General features: G+C 55.9%; 6 protein-coding genes across 6 annotated transcripts; 3 read left to right on the top strand and 3 right to left on the bottom strand.

Annotated features, from left to right (window-relative positions):
• Window positions 1-179: 179 nt before the first annotated feature.
• On the bottom strand, window positions 180-1,713 carry L226DRAFT_555942 (uncharacterized protein). The gene is made up of 3 exons (XM_067683092.1): window positions 768-1,713; window positions 478-710; window positions 180-426 (listed from the first exon to the last, which is right to left on the bottom strand). Exons 1-3 carry the CDS (start codon window positions 1,371-1,373, stop codon window positions 255-257), a joined length of 1,011 nt encoding a protein of 336 aa, XP_067542462.1. The 5' UTR covers window positions 1,374-1,713; the 3' UTR covers window positions 180-254.
• Window positions 1,714-2,287: 574 nt separating this feature from the next.
• Window positions 2,288-3,633, top strand: L226DRAFT_607118 (uncharacterized protein). The gene is made up of 4 exons (XM_067685745.1): window positions 2,288-2,467; window positions 2,525-3,140; window positions 3,194-3,469; window positions 3,523-3,633. The coding sequence occupies exons 1-3, from the start codon at window positions 2,349-2,351 to the stop codon at window positions 3,452-3,454; spliced, it is 996 nt and encodes a 331-aa protein (XP_067542461.1). The 5' UTR covers window positions 2,288-2,348; the 3' UTR covers window positions 3,455-3,469; window positions 3,523-3,633.
• A 307-nt stretch (window positions 3,634-3,940) lies between these two features.
• L226DRAFT_564537 (uncharacterized protein) lies at window positions 3,941-5,393 on the top strand (the record flags this gene model as incomplete). The annotated part of the gene is made up of 6 exons (XM_067683656.1): window positions 3,941-4,054; window positions 4,107-4,495; window positions 4,549-4,908; window positions 4,961-5,131; window positions 5,188-5,265; window positions 5,324-5,393. The coding sequence occupies 6 exons, from the start codon at window positions 3,941-3,943 to the stop codon at window positions 5,391-5,393; spliced, it is 1,182 nt and encodes a 393-aa protein (XP_067542460.1).
• Window positions 5,394-5,569: 176 nt separating this feature from the next.
• On the bottom strand, window positions 5,570-9,059 carry L226DRAFT_564536 (uncharacterized protein; the record flags this gene model as incomplete). The annotated part of the gene is made up of 2 exons (XM_067683655.1): window positions 5,570-8,965; window positions 9,021-9,059. The coding sequence occupies 2 exons, from the start codon at window positions 9,057-9,059 to the stop codon at window positions 5,570-5,572; spliced, it is 3,435 nt and encodes a 1,144-aa protein (XP_067542459.1).
• A 369-nt stretch (window positions 9,060-9,428) lies between these two features.
• On the top strand, window positions 9,429-11,948 carry L226DRAFT_541501 (para-aminobenzoate synthase; the record flags this gene model as incomplete). The annotated part of the gene is made up of 3 exons (XM_067682063.1): window positions 9,429-9,475; window positions 9,537-11,428; window positions 11,491-11,948. 3 exons carry the CDS (start codon window positions 9,429-9,431, stop codon window positions 11,946-11,948), a joined length of 2,397 nt encoding a protein of 798 aa, XP_067542458.1.
• Window positions 11,949-12,035: 87 nt separating this feature from the next.
• On the bottom strand, window positions 12,036-13,900 carry L226DRAFT_549022 (Clavaminate synthase-like protein). The gene is made up of 7 exons (XM_067682643.1): window positions 13,730-13,900; window positions 13,506-13,661; window positions 13,173-13,450; window positions 13,040-13,117; window positions 12,705-12,990; window positions 12,427-12,644; window positions 12,036-12,366 (listed from the first exon to the last, which is right to left on the bottom strand). The coding sequence occupies exons 1-7, from the start codon at window positions 13,814-13,816 to the stop codon at window positions 12,336-12,338; spliced, it is 1,134 nt and encodes a 377-aa protein (XP_067542457.1). The 5' UTR covers window positions 13,817-13,900; the 3' UTR covers window positions 12,036-12,335.
• Between the last annotated feature and the right edge of the window lie 75 nt (window positions 13,901-13,975).

The following is a 13,975-nucleotide window of genomic DNA, read 5'->3' as shown; positions in this document are numbered from 1 at the left end:
CCCCGGGGTTGCCAGGATATCCCGTTTTGGCAAGTGACATGGAAGGAATCATCCAGGGTTACGTCGCAAGCGGGTGCGCAATGGGTGAAGGTTGTTCATCCAATCGACTGTCAGACATAACGAGCGTCGTAGTTTAACAAGAGCATATTACTGATAAGAACTGTATAGGATCAAATTATGTGTGCGTAGTGTGGGATTACGTTGCGGCGGTAGTATTTGTACTAATGCTGATAGTCGGGGCAAACGGAGATAGTTCACCAATGTCCTAGTTCAATCTTGGAAGAATCAAAACCAAGCTCCTTCCAAGAATTCGGCTTGCCATCATGCTCGGAAGCGAACCCAACAAAGCCAACTCGTCTGTACACCTTCGCAGCGGGATTGTTGTGGCCTACGTAGAGAACGACCGTATCCTTGGTTTCAAGTAGACTAGGGCAACGATAAGCCGGTGCTATATATATGAAATTGCAAGAGACTCACTATTGACAGACGTGCCATGTCAAGCGTTCAGCGCACCCTCTAGACCTCCAGCGCGAATCAGTGAAGACCTTGGTGATCCCAGCTACGGTAGCGGTGGTACGCGTGACTGCAACTATACACGCAATCTCAGGCTCTCTGCCAGGGCACTGAATTTCATACACCCATAGCTGTCGCTTTTGCACCAGAAGCTCGGCCTCCCTGACGGCTTTCTCGCAGGAGAGTACAAATGGCTCCTAGAAGACTCGGACGTCATTACATCTGTCAGTTATGTGAAGGACGTCAACGCTTACCGAAGTGGCTGAGAAGTCTTGACATAGCACAGCAACTTTCCTGACATCGGCCTCCGCGGCAAGGCGTAAAGCGATTGTGCCGTCGCCCTGTGGCGGAGGGGGAGGCGGCCGAAGAGTGGTCCTGTCGCAGTACATCAAGCTGGCATGATAATACAGGGGGTTGGAGTCCAACTTGATACCGGTCTCTGCCGTCCAGCTAGCCGCAAATGCGTCTGTGAGCGCATCGACGGCAAACACCGAGAAAACCCGCTCTGGGGAAACCGCGGCACGAAGGGCGCGGACCATCGCGAGAAGTCGCGGTCGGACGAAGTTGTCGACCAGCAAGGTGGATGGAAGGGGAGTGAAGATGAAGATAGGGTAGGGCCCGAGAGGTCCAGCGGTGCAGGAAAGAACGAAGAGGACGGCAGAAGAGGTCTCACTCGGCTTAGTCAAGTCCCATACCACCATCCAGAGGTCCGCATTTCCACCTAGAGTTGGGTACTTCGCCGCTTTGTCCGCGTGGGCGTACATGACGTTGGAGGCCTGGGCATTCTCGCGAAACGCGCTCCACACGGCAGCGGGGATGTCTGAAGCGGAGTGGATTGTAGAGACGGAGAAAGACGCCATATTATGGGAGACGGGCAAAGTAGCTTGCGTTCCAAGTGCAGTAGTGCGTTGCGGCGGTCTTCCAGGACTTCCGCCCAATGTCGTATATATACTCGATGAGTATGTCGGCGCCCCATGTCGATGTCGATGAAAGTTGGATACCCAGGCACTGCCAGCGAACCGATCATGACGGACGGGAAGGAAGGGGATTTGCTCGGGACTTCCTGTTCAGCGTGAAAGCGGGCAGCTGGGTATCTGGCTGTGCCTGCGAACAGACATGACATGTCATCGAGCATATTCCACCGGTTCCGTAACAAGGGCTGTCAACGTGAACACTGCGCTCATGATAGACACCGCAATGGTCATCGGAGCGCGTCCGGTGTTCCGTGTTTTGGACGAGCACGAGGCGCATAAGCAATTCGGAATTTTGCGTCGTATACGTGCACTGCAAAGTTCAATAGCGACGGACGGAATACTGATTATGGCGTGACTACTGGGCGACTAGGATGAAACTTCCTAGATCGCTATGTCGTCTGCGGCAAAGCTGGACGCCCCAAGGACGCACGTTCTGCTTGCTCATAATCAGTCCAGGTATTATTCGATTCAGAGTTAATCTTCCTCACTATTCAATTGCTTTTCCATCCCTTGATATCTGGGTCGTCATATTGCTCAGTGCTTGTGATTATTGTGGTTGACATCGTGCTGTCGCAGATTTCTGACCATCTTGAGCGCCATTGTTGCATCCGTTATATCAACGGTTCGAAGCAAATGCGACGACAATGGCTGAGATATCAGTGGATATCTGAAGGGAGTAGGTGATCATGGAACAAGGTGAGTCTCAGCTGCTGGCACCGGAGGAGCGCGTCAACCGGCTGCTGCGAGCGCTTGAGCTTCACTCCGCGCCTTCCGCCGCCGCCACTTGACTAGCTAGTACTACCTGCTACTATTACCAACACCCGGCCTCCACTCACGAGTCAAACCGGTCAACCTGCTGCAATGTCCAACCAGGTTGCTCGAGCACATACAAGCCAATCCAATCGTGCGAAGGCGCGCTCCGATGCCGACCGCAAAACGGTTTTTAAGAGTGTTGTAGATAACCCATTCAGAGTACAATGGTACACAGACGCGCTTGATCATGTCGATGCATGCATGTTGACAATTTTCTTCCGCAGGCCTCACGTTCCTGTGAATATTCAGAACAGCGTCCTGGCGGTTGTCGTCAGTATGCTCGGTGGTGTCGCACAGCATAATCTCGATAGAGAACATGCCAGCAGGAAGAGAAGACGTCTCCGCGGTCCCAGGGATGACCGGCTGTCGAAAAAGTCTAGGTCGGAACAAGCCGTCCCCGCACAGGAGAGCTCAGCCTTGACAGGCCTGGCAGAAGATTTGGCCATGCACACTGACACATCCATCCCTGACTCAGCCGCTGCCCCATCCATCCTTCAGCATATGGTTGTCGGCATTAACGAGGTCACCAAACGATTGGAAGCCCTTGCGCGCTCGTACCGGCAAACAATCGTACCCACTACCGAAGTGCAGTCCATATCCGGGTCCTCAGGACCATCCACCACTTCCCGTCTTGTCATAGCATGCCGCGCCGATGTTGATCCACCCATCCTCATTGGCCATCTTCCGCACCTTGTCGCTGCTTGTAACTCGGCCGGCAAGCATTCCGCATCGAAGACTAGTGAACCGGACGGAACTTGGCTGGTCCCAATGGCCAAGGGCGCGGAGAATACTCTTGCAGAAGCTATAGGCCTGAGACGTGTCGCCGTAATCCTCATCGAGGTGAATCTTAATCTCAGTAACGGAGCGTTCATCAGCTTACAACGTGTATGTAGAGCTCAGCGCCACAATTTACCAGTTTGGCATCGCTCCTGCAAAACGTCGCGCAACCTGCTGCACCCTGGCTTGCACTACCTACGGCGGCTCGGCCCATCACGCTTGTCCCTACCCATATTAAACAGCTTCGCACCAGCGCACCGAAGGACATGAAGGCTGCGAAGGAACGGCGCTCGAAAGAACGTGCCGCAGCCAAGGAGCGTCGAAGATCCCGGAAGCAGGAGATCCCCAAGCAGGTGACGCTATCATCCGCACAATGATTGTATGGATCGCAGGTAAGTTTTCGTGATGTCTCACCGTACAGACTAGCCTGACTGTCCGATGCAAGTGTGCTAGTATCATGCATGATTCCCGCTGCGACAGGAAGTTCTTCTGAGCCGTTGTATTGTAGTGCTATTCAGATCATTCATTGTACCAGCGAAAATAAATTGCACGATGCATGGCATGTTCTAATGGCTGATCAGCTGCTGCAGCTACTCATGATATGGTATTGTTTCACGGCCTCCGGGGAAACCTCGGCACCCTACCCCAAATCTCGATCTGGTAATTATCGCGCCCACGTGTTCAACACCGCCATCCGAGTCGGCGAACCACAACTTTTGGCTTCTTCTTCCACGAGCAACGCACGGCCTCGCATATTTCGCCGTGTTTCAGGAGGGCCACATTTGGAAAAGTGTCTAGAAAAGCGCCCAAGTTGTCCGATCCTTCCGCACCCCACCTGCAACTGGCATACTTCTGTCGTGAACATGTTCATTGCGATCGTCGGTACTCGCCTGGCAGGCAAGTCGACAGTGCAGAATTACTTGGTCAAGAACAAGGGCTTTATTCCAGTGAAAATCTTGCAGAGCCCATCGGATAAGGTATGGCATGTCCTTTCCATCTGGCCTACGTCGATTTGAACATTATTGCCAGGGCCGTAGGGAACCTAGCGGCGACGAGGATGGCCTGCCTATGGGATCGGACGGGGACTTCGCCCAAGGTGACCACCGCGACGTTGATCTTGATCGTCTATCCCTGTCAGATATTGGATATAATCCTAGTCGCATCTCCTTCCTGACGATGATCTCGCCGGTTTCTTCGACCCTTCCGTCTCCAGCTCCCGGACAAGCGCAATGCCAGCCGCTTCTCTTCCGTTCTTCGCCAGAGCTTTTGGCGCACATTACAAAAAACTGGAGATCTAATTTTGTCACCATCGATCTGGACACCAGGGAAATCCTGGCTGAATTCCTGACACGACCTTTCGTCCTTGTCGTGAGCGTCGATGCGCCCCTCTTGATGCGATACAGACGGAGCCTCGAGTGGTTTGTGAAACACTCTTCAAATCCTGCTGTTCATCTCTCATGACATTCGACAGGACTGATACGAGCCATTCGCTGGAGGAGTTCATCCGCGAGCATGATGCTTTCTTCTATGGTCCCATCAGCCACGGCCAGGACACTCCCAACCCACACACTGTTACGTTCGGACAAGCCGCCAAAACGCCCTTCCGGAGCTTGAGCGAGATTGCGACTGTACATGTTGTGAACTCGTTCGAGAGTGTTCCTGCGCTGCACGATCACTTGGAAACCGTCAACCTTTTGGACCAGGAGCGCCTCCGGCCAGGGTGGGACACTTACTTCATGGAGCTGGCGGCGCTCGCTTCGCAGCGGTCCAATTGCATGAAGAGGCGAGTAGGCGCGATCCTCGTCCGGAACAAGCGCGTTGTGTCCACCGGGTGAGACAGGATTGTTCATCTTTCAATACAATGTCTGACAGTCTGCCTTCAGGTACAATGGCACACCCCGCGGACTTACGAACTGTAACGAGGGAGGATGCACGCGGTGCAACAGCGCCAGTGAGACTCCTGACGAATGTCTATGTCTCCATGCAGAGGAGAACGCATTACTTGAGGCAGGAAGGGAGCGGGTAGGAGATGGCTCAGTGCTTTACTGCAATACGTGAGCAGTCCCCTTCATTTCCGAGTACAGCGGAGCCTTGACGAGACATTTCCCAGGTGCCCGTGTCTCAAGTGCACCATCAAGATCATCCAGACAGGCGTCAAGGAAGTTGTCTACAACCTGAGCTACAAGGTGTAAGTGCCCTTGTTCTGCTCGTGATCCGTTACCGACACAACCATTCTCCACGCACAGCGACGACGCCTCAGCTGCTCTATTCGCAGAGGCAGGCGTCGTCCTCCGAAGGCACGCGATGCACGCCTGATGCATTGATGCCCCATCTATCTGTGACTGTTTCTTGTTTGGCCTACTTTCGGTACAATCTGCCATCCTGCTGTCTGTATCCGTAGAATGTACATACCCCATACTCATACCCCAACCACCCACGCTCGCAAATAGATCATCCCACACGCCTCTCCAAGCATCATCAAGGCATCAACGTCAACACTTCAGAACCATCCTAACATTCCGCTCGATATCCCACTTCGGCTGCGCCAAAAACGCCACCGAACCTCCCACCCATCCGACCGTTGCCGCGAGCCCCAACCACACTGCGTCTTCGTTATTCTCGCACAGCGCGACATACAACTCCCGAGCGCACACCTGCAGCTCCTCGTGCGCCTGTGCGTGCAAAAACCGCCGGAACAGCACCACAACTTCCCATGTCGCCGCGTCATGAGGCTGCACGCCCCGCGCGGCCGCCGTCATGGTCATGATGATCGCGCGGTATAACCTATGCGAGTGCGTGTACGCGCTCTCCGTCCCAACCCCTACGCCGCCTGTACGTTTAGCAAGAGCGCTAGTTGCGTCTGCACGATCAAGTCGCCTGAGTAACTCGCGGAAACGCGGCCAGACATCGTCCCACACTCGCTGAGCCATGAAGTCCCCGACGTGCTCCGCAAGGGCGGCGATGAGCGCAGCTGTGGCACTCACGACAAACGTCTCTACATCAGCGAGGCGGTTCAGGATGAAGGGCCACGCGTGGTGCACCGATGGGAGCAATGCAGACTCGGGAAGCACCGGTACAGAGCGCGCGAGCAGGAGGAGGATGCGTGCGCGGACCGTAGGAGAGCCGTGCGTGAGGAAGAACACGGATCGCGACACGATCTGCGTCGTGAGTGCCTGCGTCGGGGTCGGCGGGGCTTCTTCGGTCGGATCGTCCCCAGGGCGGGCGGGGCCGGTCTTTACCGCTGGTTCGTCGTCCGAGTCTGCAGCGTCTTCATTTTCCTTCCCCCATGCCTCGCGCGGATACGAGCTATCTCGCGTCGGCTCCGAATCCGCCGCCAGATCGTCGTCGGCATTCGTGTCGTGCCTGTGCTTGAACCATTCCACAAAGCTGTCAAGCCGGCGGGCATCATCGACCAGGGACGGGCCGCGGAACGTACTGCGCGACTCCCGCGGAGGCCTGTTGTCCTCGTCCTCCTCAATGGCCTTCACGACCTCTCCCAGGACCTCAACGAGCCCGTCGACGATAATCTCGTATCCGTGGTACTCATCGAGACGGTCAAAGCATTCCTCCACTACATCCCCGGCCTTCTGAACTACATCGCGCCCGACGAGGCGGACGAGCACTGCGAGCACCTTCGTCGCATCAACGTCGAGCCACCGGCGCGTGAGGCGCCGCGAGACCGAGTCGAGCGCGTAGTCGAAGTTTGAGAGCAAGAGGTTAGCAGGGGTCGCGTACGACGTGCTGTTGGTAATGAAGCTGAGAGCCGCAAGCGCAGATGCGGACACAATCGATGTCTCAGAGACAATGCCATGCAACACAGGATATAGGACGTGGAGGAGTAGTGGAAGGAAGCGGGCCTCCAGGATGCCAGCGGTGATAGCGAGAAGTTGCAAGGATAGTGCGCGGTGGATGAGCGGTTGGACCGTGGAATGGGGGCTCGGAGCCGGGATGGTGTTGTCTGTCCCTGGTACCCCACGCACGGTGACCAGTCCTTGAACATGTTCAATGAGGGTATTCTCGTCCGCTGCGCTGGCAGTTTGCTCTGCGTCATGAGGTTGTTCTTCATCCTCCCACTCATCCCAGCTCTCCGCGATGCGTCGGGCTAGGTCCCTAGCGAACTTCTCCAACCTCCTTCCACGACCAGTCACAGAGGCGAAAGATGCGGGGGATTCAAGCGACACTCGACCAGCGCCTTCCAGTAGCCTGCAGGCGCACCAAAGCGCAGCGACCGCACGTTTGCCCCTGCCACTCTGTCCGACGTCGACGAACCACTCGATGGTGAAGAGGGACTCCTCGCCTGCGGTAGCTCCCAACGCACGGAACATCCTCTCAAGCGCCTCTCCAGCCGAGCGTGAGCTGACATGGCCGAACGTCAGCTCAGGGAATGGCACGACGTGAGCGGCGGAGGGATCGCTCTCGAGCAAGAGCTGTGCCGCGGATGTCTGCGTGACGATTACGGGAGGATTCGTAAATTCGAGGGTAGAGAGCAGGCTCCAACCCCACTTTTCCACCCCGCCGTGGGGCCCAAAGAGTTTCCCCACGCCCGATGATATTGCAGAAATGGCGGGTAGGGAGGAATCGTGTGGGGATGTCGCAAGCCGGCAGACAGCCTCGAGCATGGTGGCAACATGCTCGACCTTGGAGTCCGCATGAGAGAGAAGTAGGCGGGGGAGGGCAGCGAGGTTGTCCCGAGAAATCTGCAGGAGTACTTGGAAGATGTGATGGCGCGAGCTGGATGGGGAGGTAAGGATTTGCCTCAGAGACGTGTCGGCTTGCGAGGATACTCTCTCAAAGGGGGATGCTTGAAGAGAGAGGAGGAAAGAAAGGAGGAGCGGCTGGGATTGTGGTACTGTCAGGGTGGTCGCGGAGAGGATGGACGCCGCGAAGGTAGCTAGACCAACCAGAGCAGCGGGCGTCTGGTGTTTCACTAACGGCGACAGTGCATTCAGAGCGATATGGAGCTGAGATGCTGTCCCTTTCAGCCACGACTCCGTGCGTTGAGTCGAGTACGGAGAGCGTGGATGGTCGCTTGGCATAGGACGCTGGGATCCACCACCCAGAAGGTCTTCCAGGTTATCAACGCTCCGCACAGCACCTTCCCGAGCGCATATGTCGTCGCCAACGGCGCGGATGATAGCATGTTGCATGACGAGCAAGGCGGTAGCCACTATGTCGCCATTTGCCCATCCTCTCTGGGTGCCTGTACCTAGAGCGACTTTGCTCATACTGCTGATCGTGCCAGGAAGAATCGATGGTACGAAGCTGTCCGGAAGGTAGTCTTTCATCATGACCGACAGCACCTTCAACGATACACGTTGGAGAGGCAGGTGGGACGACTCAGCTGTAACCATGAGTGCATTTAAGGTCTGGCCGAGAACTGGTAGGAACTTGACGGATTGCGCATGTTTCTGGTACGTGCCGAAGACTGAACGCGCACGGTCCAGATTCGCGGCACCTGAGGGGTCGGAGTCGGGAGCGCGCTCGCGCAAAAGGCTCCACAAACAAGTGGCGGCAGCTACCTTTGTCTCCTCATCCCTGTCCTTGCCCTTGCCCTTGCGGTCGATGCCGCCTAGGATGGCGCTGCAGAGCATGAAGACCTGCTCCCATGCAGTAACATCCATGTCCCACCACCACGGCTCACAAAGGACTCCCAAGATGTTGAGGATTTGCTCGAGGATACGATCCGGGATGGATGGCAGGTCATTGCGACGGAGCAGGGAGGACAGAGGGAAGAAAACGTATGAGATGGTGGCCGGCGCGAAGACATAACTGGTGGCCTGCAGGTGCGTAAGGGTACCGTGGAGGTCTGACAAGAGTTTCGAAACAGATGGGATGGTGGTCGGGGTGAGAAGCGAGTTGGCGAGGAGAGGAACGCAGCTGATTTTGAGCTGAACAGTAAAGCCATGAATAGGGAGAAACAGGTCACAATGGGACAGCACGTACTCGCTGAAAGGCAGATTGTGTTGCAGCCACATTCTCCATCGCAGTCGACCGCGTCGCCGAGAAGACGATTCGCGTAGCAGCGGGAGGAAGAGCACTGGCAGCGGCGATGAGGTCGAGATGATGGCTTGTGCTGAGCTATGCGTGGGCGTTAAAGTGCGTCACCGAGCGCGTCTCACGCGTGACAGTCCGGCACCTGACAGAGTGACAGGTCGCGTCCAAGTGCTTTTTTCCGAGTCTGTCCGCCAACTCGAAGCCGCCCGCAAATCTCTGTTCTCTTCCAACTCCTTCCTGCGACAAGGATGTACGCATCGTACACATAAAGTACTTAACTTATTCTCTTGTTTCTATGACTTTCAGGTCCTACATCCCGTGACACGTCTCCCAATCCCATCTATTCCCATCACCAACATGCCCCGAATCCTCCTCATTGACTCGTACGACTCCTTTACTTATAAGTAAGTCTGTTTCCATGACTGTATATGGCTGTTGCATGATAATTGACGGCATTGCTTGTAGCCTTGCTTCGCTATGCAAGCGAGCCATACCTAGTAGCTTCGTTCACATCATAAAGAACGATGTCCTCTCCGCCAAGTCTCTCTTCCCACTACTCAGACACTTCGATGCCGTCATCATCGGTCCAGGTCCTGGTTCACCTGATATCCAGGACGACATCGGCGTGGTCAGAGACATCTGGCATGTCGCAGATGACCTCCTCATCCCTGTCTTCGGAGTTTGTCTTGGCCTCCAGAGTCTCGCCATAGAGCACGGTGCCGAGATCAGACGACTCAACGTCGTCAAGCACGGGCAGGTCTACCGAATTGATCACATCGACACCGACATATTCCAGGACGTCGGTACCGTTCAGGCTGTCCGCTACCACTCTCTCCACGTCGACCTCGCAGGAGCGCCTGATATCGTCCCACTCGCATGGTCTGATGATGGGGAGGAGAATGGCCAGGTTGTCATGGGCCTCAAACACCGGAAGAAGCCGTTTTGGGCAGTCCAGTATCACCCCGAGTCCGTCTGCACTCATGGCGGCGGTGACGATGTCCTGCGGAACTTTTGGCGGCTTGCGACAGAGTGGTCCTCCGCACATGGACGGGCTACTCTCCCTTGGAACCCATCCATTGGAGCTGCAATAGGTCCGGACTGGCCAAGCATTCGCCCGGAGGCCATTGCACATGTTGATGAACCTTGGAAACCCGTGGTCACCCAGACTGTTCAGCTCCCTAACCCAAGTGTTCCCCGTATATGCGAGATGCTGGGTGTCGAGGATGATAGCACGGACTTTGTCATGCTCGACTCCGCTGCTGCCCCTGGTCGGTTCTCCATCATAGGTTGTCTCACGCCCACTTCTCCCAGGATTACGTATGCCGTCGGTGACCAAGCCGTACAAGTACGACGAGGTAGCGACGTGACCTCCAAGCCTCTAGGCGCTCTCGACATCTGGGCATGGCTTACGGCGTTCATGCGTACCAGGAAGGCGCACGGCGGACTGCCTGATGTCCCTTTCTGGGGTGGACTGGTCGGCTACCTGAGCTACGAGATTGGGTCGCAGACGCTCAGCCCTTTGCCCCCTCGCCCTGGTTCGCAGAACCAGCACCCCGATGTCAACCTGGTCTTCGTAGAACGGAGCATCGTGCTGGACCTGCAAGCCAGTGTTGCGCATGTCCAGACCATCCTTCCCGATGATGACGACTGGCTTGAGGAGACGGTCCGCAAACTGCAGACATTCTCTAGCCCCGCAACGGATCGTTCAGCGCGACCTCCTTCGAAACCCTCCGAAGTTAACGGGGCCGCGCCGGCACCAGTCGTCACCCTTCCCGCCCGAGACTCTTATATCGACAAGATCATCGCAGCAAAGGAGTGGCTGTTCTCCGGCGACTCCTACGAGCTCTGCGTCACCGCGCCCACCCGCGTTCTGGCTCCGAAAGTCGCTACTGCGGTTTCCCGTGGAACGTCCTCCTCCTGGGAGCTCTACAAGATCCTGCGCTCGCGCAACCCCGCCCCTCACTCCGGATACGTCCGCCTGCACCCCTCAACCCTCCTCTCGTCCTCCCCCGAGCGCTTCCTCTCGTACTCCCGCCCACCTGACGGGGTGTGCCAGCTACGCCCGATCAAAGGCACGGTGCGCAAGGCCCCGGGCATCACGCGCGCAGTCGCGGAGGAGATGCTTGCGGGCAGCACGAAGGAGGTCGCGGAGAACCTGATGATTGTCGACCTCATCCGGCACGACCTGCACAGCGTCGTCGGGGAGGACGTGCATGTGAAGCAATTCTGCAAGGTCGAGGAGTACGAGACTGTGTGGCAGCTCGTGAGCGTCATCGAGGGCCGCCCGGACAAGTCTCTGAGCGAGAAGTCGCATGCGGATCTGGGATGGGAGGTGCTGAGGGCGAGTTTGCCGCCTGGTAAGTGTCGCTGGTCTATTTTTCGTGGTTTGTCTTTGCATGTTACTCATGACCTTACTCAGGGAGCATGACTGGTGCACCGAAGAAGCGCAGCGTGGAGATACTCCGACAGCTCGAAGGAGCTGACCGCGGCATCTATTCTGGTGTCGTTGGATACGCAGACGTCGGGGGAGGGGGTGATTGGGCCGTCATCATCCGGAGCTGCTTCAAGTACGATGAGAACCCCACAGCCCCTCCGTCCGCTGAGCAATCGAATGGCGTCAAGAATGGGCACTCGCGTCATACGAGTGCGACGAACGGCACATACCCTGCGAACGGGGGTGGGATGCCCCCTTCTACTTTCTACGAGAATAGCACTCTCAACGGTGCTGTACTCACCAACTCGCCCCTCACGGACGAATGGACGCTGGGCGCTGGAGGTGCTATCACCGCTCTCTCAGACCCTGTCGCGGAGTGGGAAGAGATGATTACGAAGGTCGAGAGCGTCCTGCGGGCGTTTGTCGACCTCGGATCGTCTTGAAGTTGAAATGACACTCTTCAACGAGTTATACCACACACACCCTCTAGATTTTCGAGTCTGCTTGCATCTACTTCAGTCAGATTGCCTGGACTAATCTTAGAACATCTGCATCGCTCCCAAGTCGGCTTCATCACGTCGACTTCGAGACTTACTGTATCATACTCTGGGTTCAACTCCCATCAATGTACCTCTACGTACAACACGTTGTAGCTTTCTGGCATATACTCATCGTCGCATCCTTCACCAGGATACGACCTCCTTTCATTCAATACATACATCTTTTCATCCCTAGTTGGTGATACATCTGAGCACTGATCTTATAAGAACACGGATCCCTGAAACCAAAATTAACGAAGAAGATTCCCTGCGAGTATGTCCTCGCCGTTCTCAAGCCATGAGCGCAATATGGCGCAGTTCGCTGCTTTGGTGGTTAGCATGCCAGTGGGAATGAAAGATAGGTAACCATGTGAAGACGAACTTGAGAACCTGCTGTCCGACCTTCATGGGCTCGTACACTGTCTCCTCGTCGAGGTCGACTTTGCCCAAGTTGACGGCATCAGCCCGGATTTCGCGTGCACGCTGCTGCAGCTCAGGAATAGGCGCAAGGTCGTAGTCGGATGACAGATGCCAGAAGAACGTCGAGGAGATCCGGATGAGCGGGCGACCGGGGTTCTCGGCCTTGCGGCGTTCAATCGCCTGCGTTAGACTCGTCAGTCTTACATGCGTAACAACTCGAATGCAGGCGGGTCTGCGCACCTGCAAAGTGGCGTCATTCACGACGACCTCGTGGAAACCGGCCTTGATGAGACCTCCGCTGAGGTGTTCCAACTGCTTGCCGGCTTGCACCAGTAGGTATCGTCCCGTAGGCGGAAACTTGACAGGGATGCGCTTCCCGGTATTGCGTGCCCAGATATTCAGGCCGGGATAGCGCGAGCGGCCGTGGATGGTCAGGAAATTAAGATCCGTATGAAAGCCTGCGAGGATAGTGTCCTTCTCGCCGTACTTCACAAGGTCAGACGCGGTCGGAGCGAGTATATGCGGTCTGTCACGACTGTGAGTGGATCATACAATCGCACATGACAATGGCTTACCCGTATCGGCCAGCGTCACGGAACGTCTCTCTGGGGAGGCCAAGGCCGACTGCAGCCATTTCCGCGAGGTTACCAACGCTGACGAATATGTATCAGGATAGGCTGCAATTTTATTCTATAGGACAGTCCTCACGCAGTCTTCATGGAACTGCCCCACTTCTCCATGACTGGGGTCCAACGTTCACGAACGCCATCGGCTTGAGGGATGACGTTCGGCATGTTCAATCCTGGATATTTTGTCTCATATGGAGGCTTCTCGCTCATCTTCCAGAAGAAACGGCACTTCGGATCTGGGGAATGCGCGGTGATGTCGAGAGGGCGCTCCGCCGGGTCGAGACGAGCAATGACTTTTAAACAGGGCTCATCCACGGCGCACTTCGGCTTCTCCGTGTTCTCAAGCGTTACTCCCACCTGCATATATAGATGAATCAGATAGATGCGCATATTGGGGATGCAGGGACCTTGCCTGATAGCCAAGTTCCGGACGCTCATCTTTCTTCAGCAGCTCTTCTGGTTGCGCAAAGTAGTCTTCGATTAGGTCGAGGAAGGTGTTGTTGTCCTCCTCGGAGACGCGTGAATCGTGCAGAAGGAGGGCACCATATGTGATGAGAGCGTCCGCTGCCTGAGCAATACCCCGATCTGATATGTTAGCGACGTTCCTTTGTCAAACTCAGTACTTGGCTACTGGACCTTCTTGCACTCTTTCACTGATGCCTCGGAATCTGGGTTTGAGAGAAAGACGTCAAGATCGACGATGGGTAGAATAACATCCGACATTCTCGACTTCTGCAGGGTCTGGTTTCTGGTCAAGAGTCTGAAGACAAAAGCCCGAGGCGCGAGTGGTGGATGGTGGGACGAACTCTAACTGAGATCTGCAGGTCGCGCGGGGCCGCGGCAGTTGATCGAGGCCTGCCATATCGGGCATTATAGCAGACG

This window comes from Lentinus tigrinus (genome assembly GCF_003813185.1).
Source record: "Lentinus tigrinus ALCF2SS1-7 unplaced genomic scaffold L226scaffold_1, whole genome shotgun sequence".
In the NCBI taxonomy this organism is placed as follows: domain Eukaryota; kingdom Fungi; phylum Basidiomycota; class Agaricomycetes; order Polyporales; family Polyporaceae; genus Lentinus; species Lentinus tigrinus.
The sequence above is the reverse complement of the archived record's forward strand: the minus strand, read 5'-3'. Positions and strand labels throughout refer to the sequence as shown.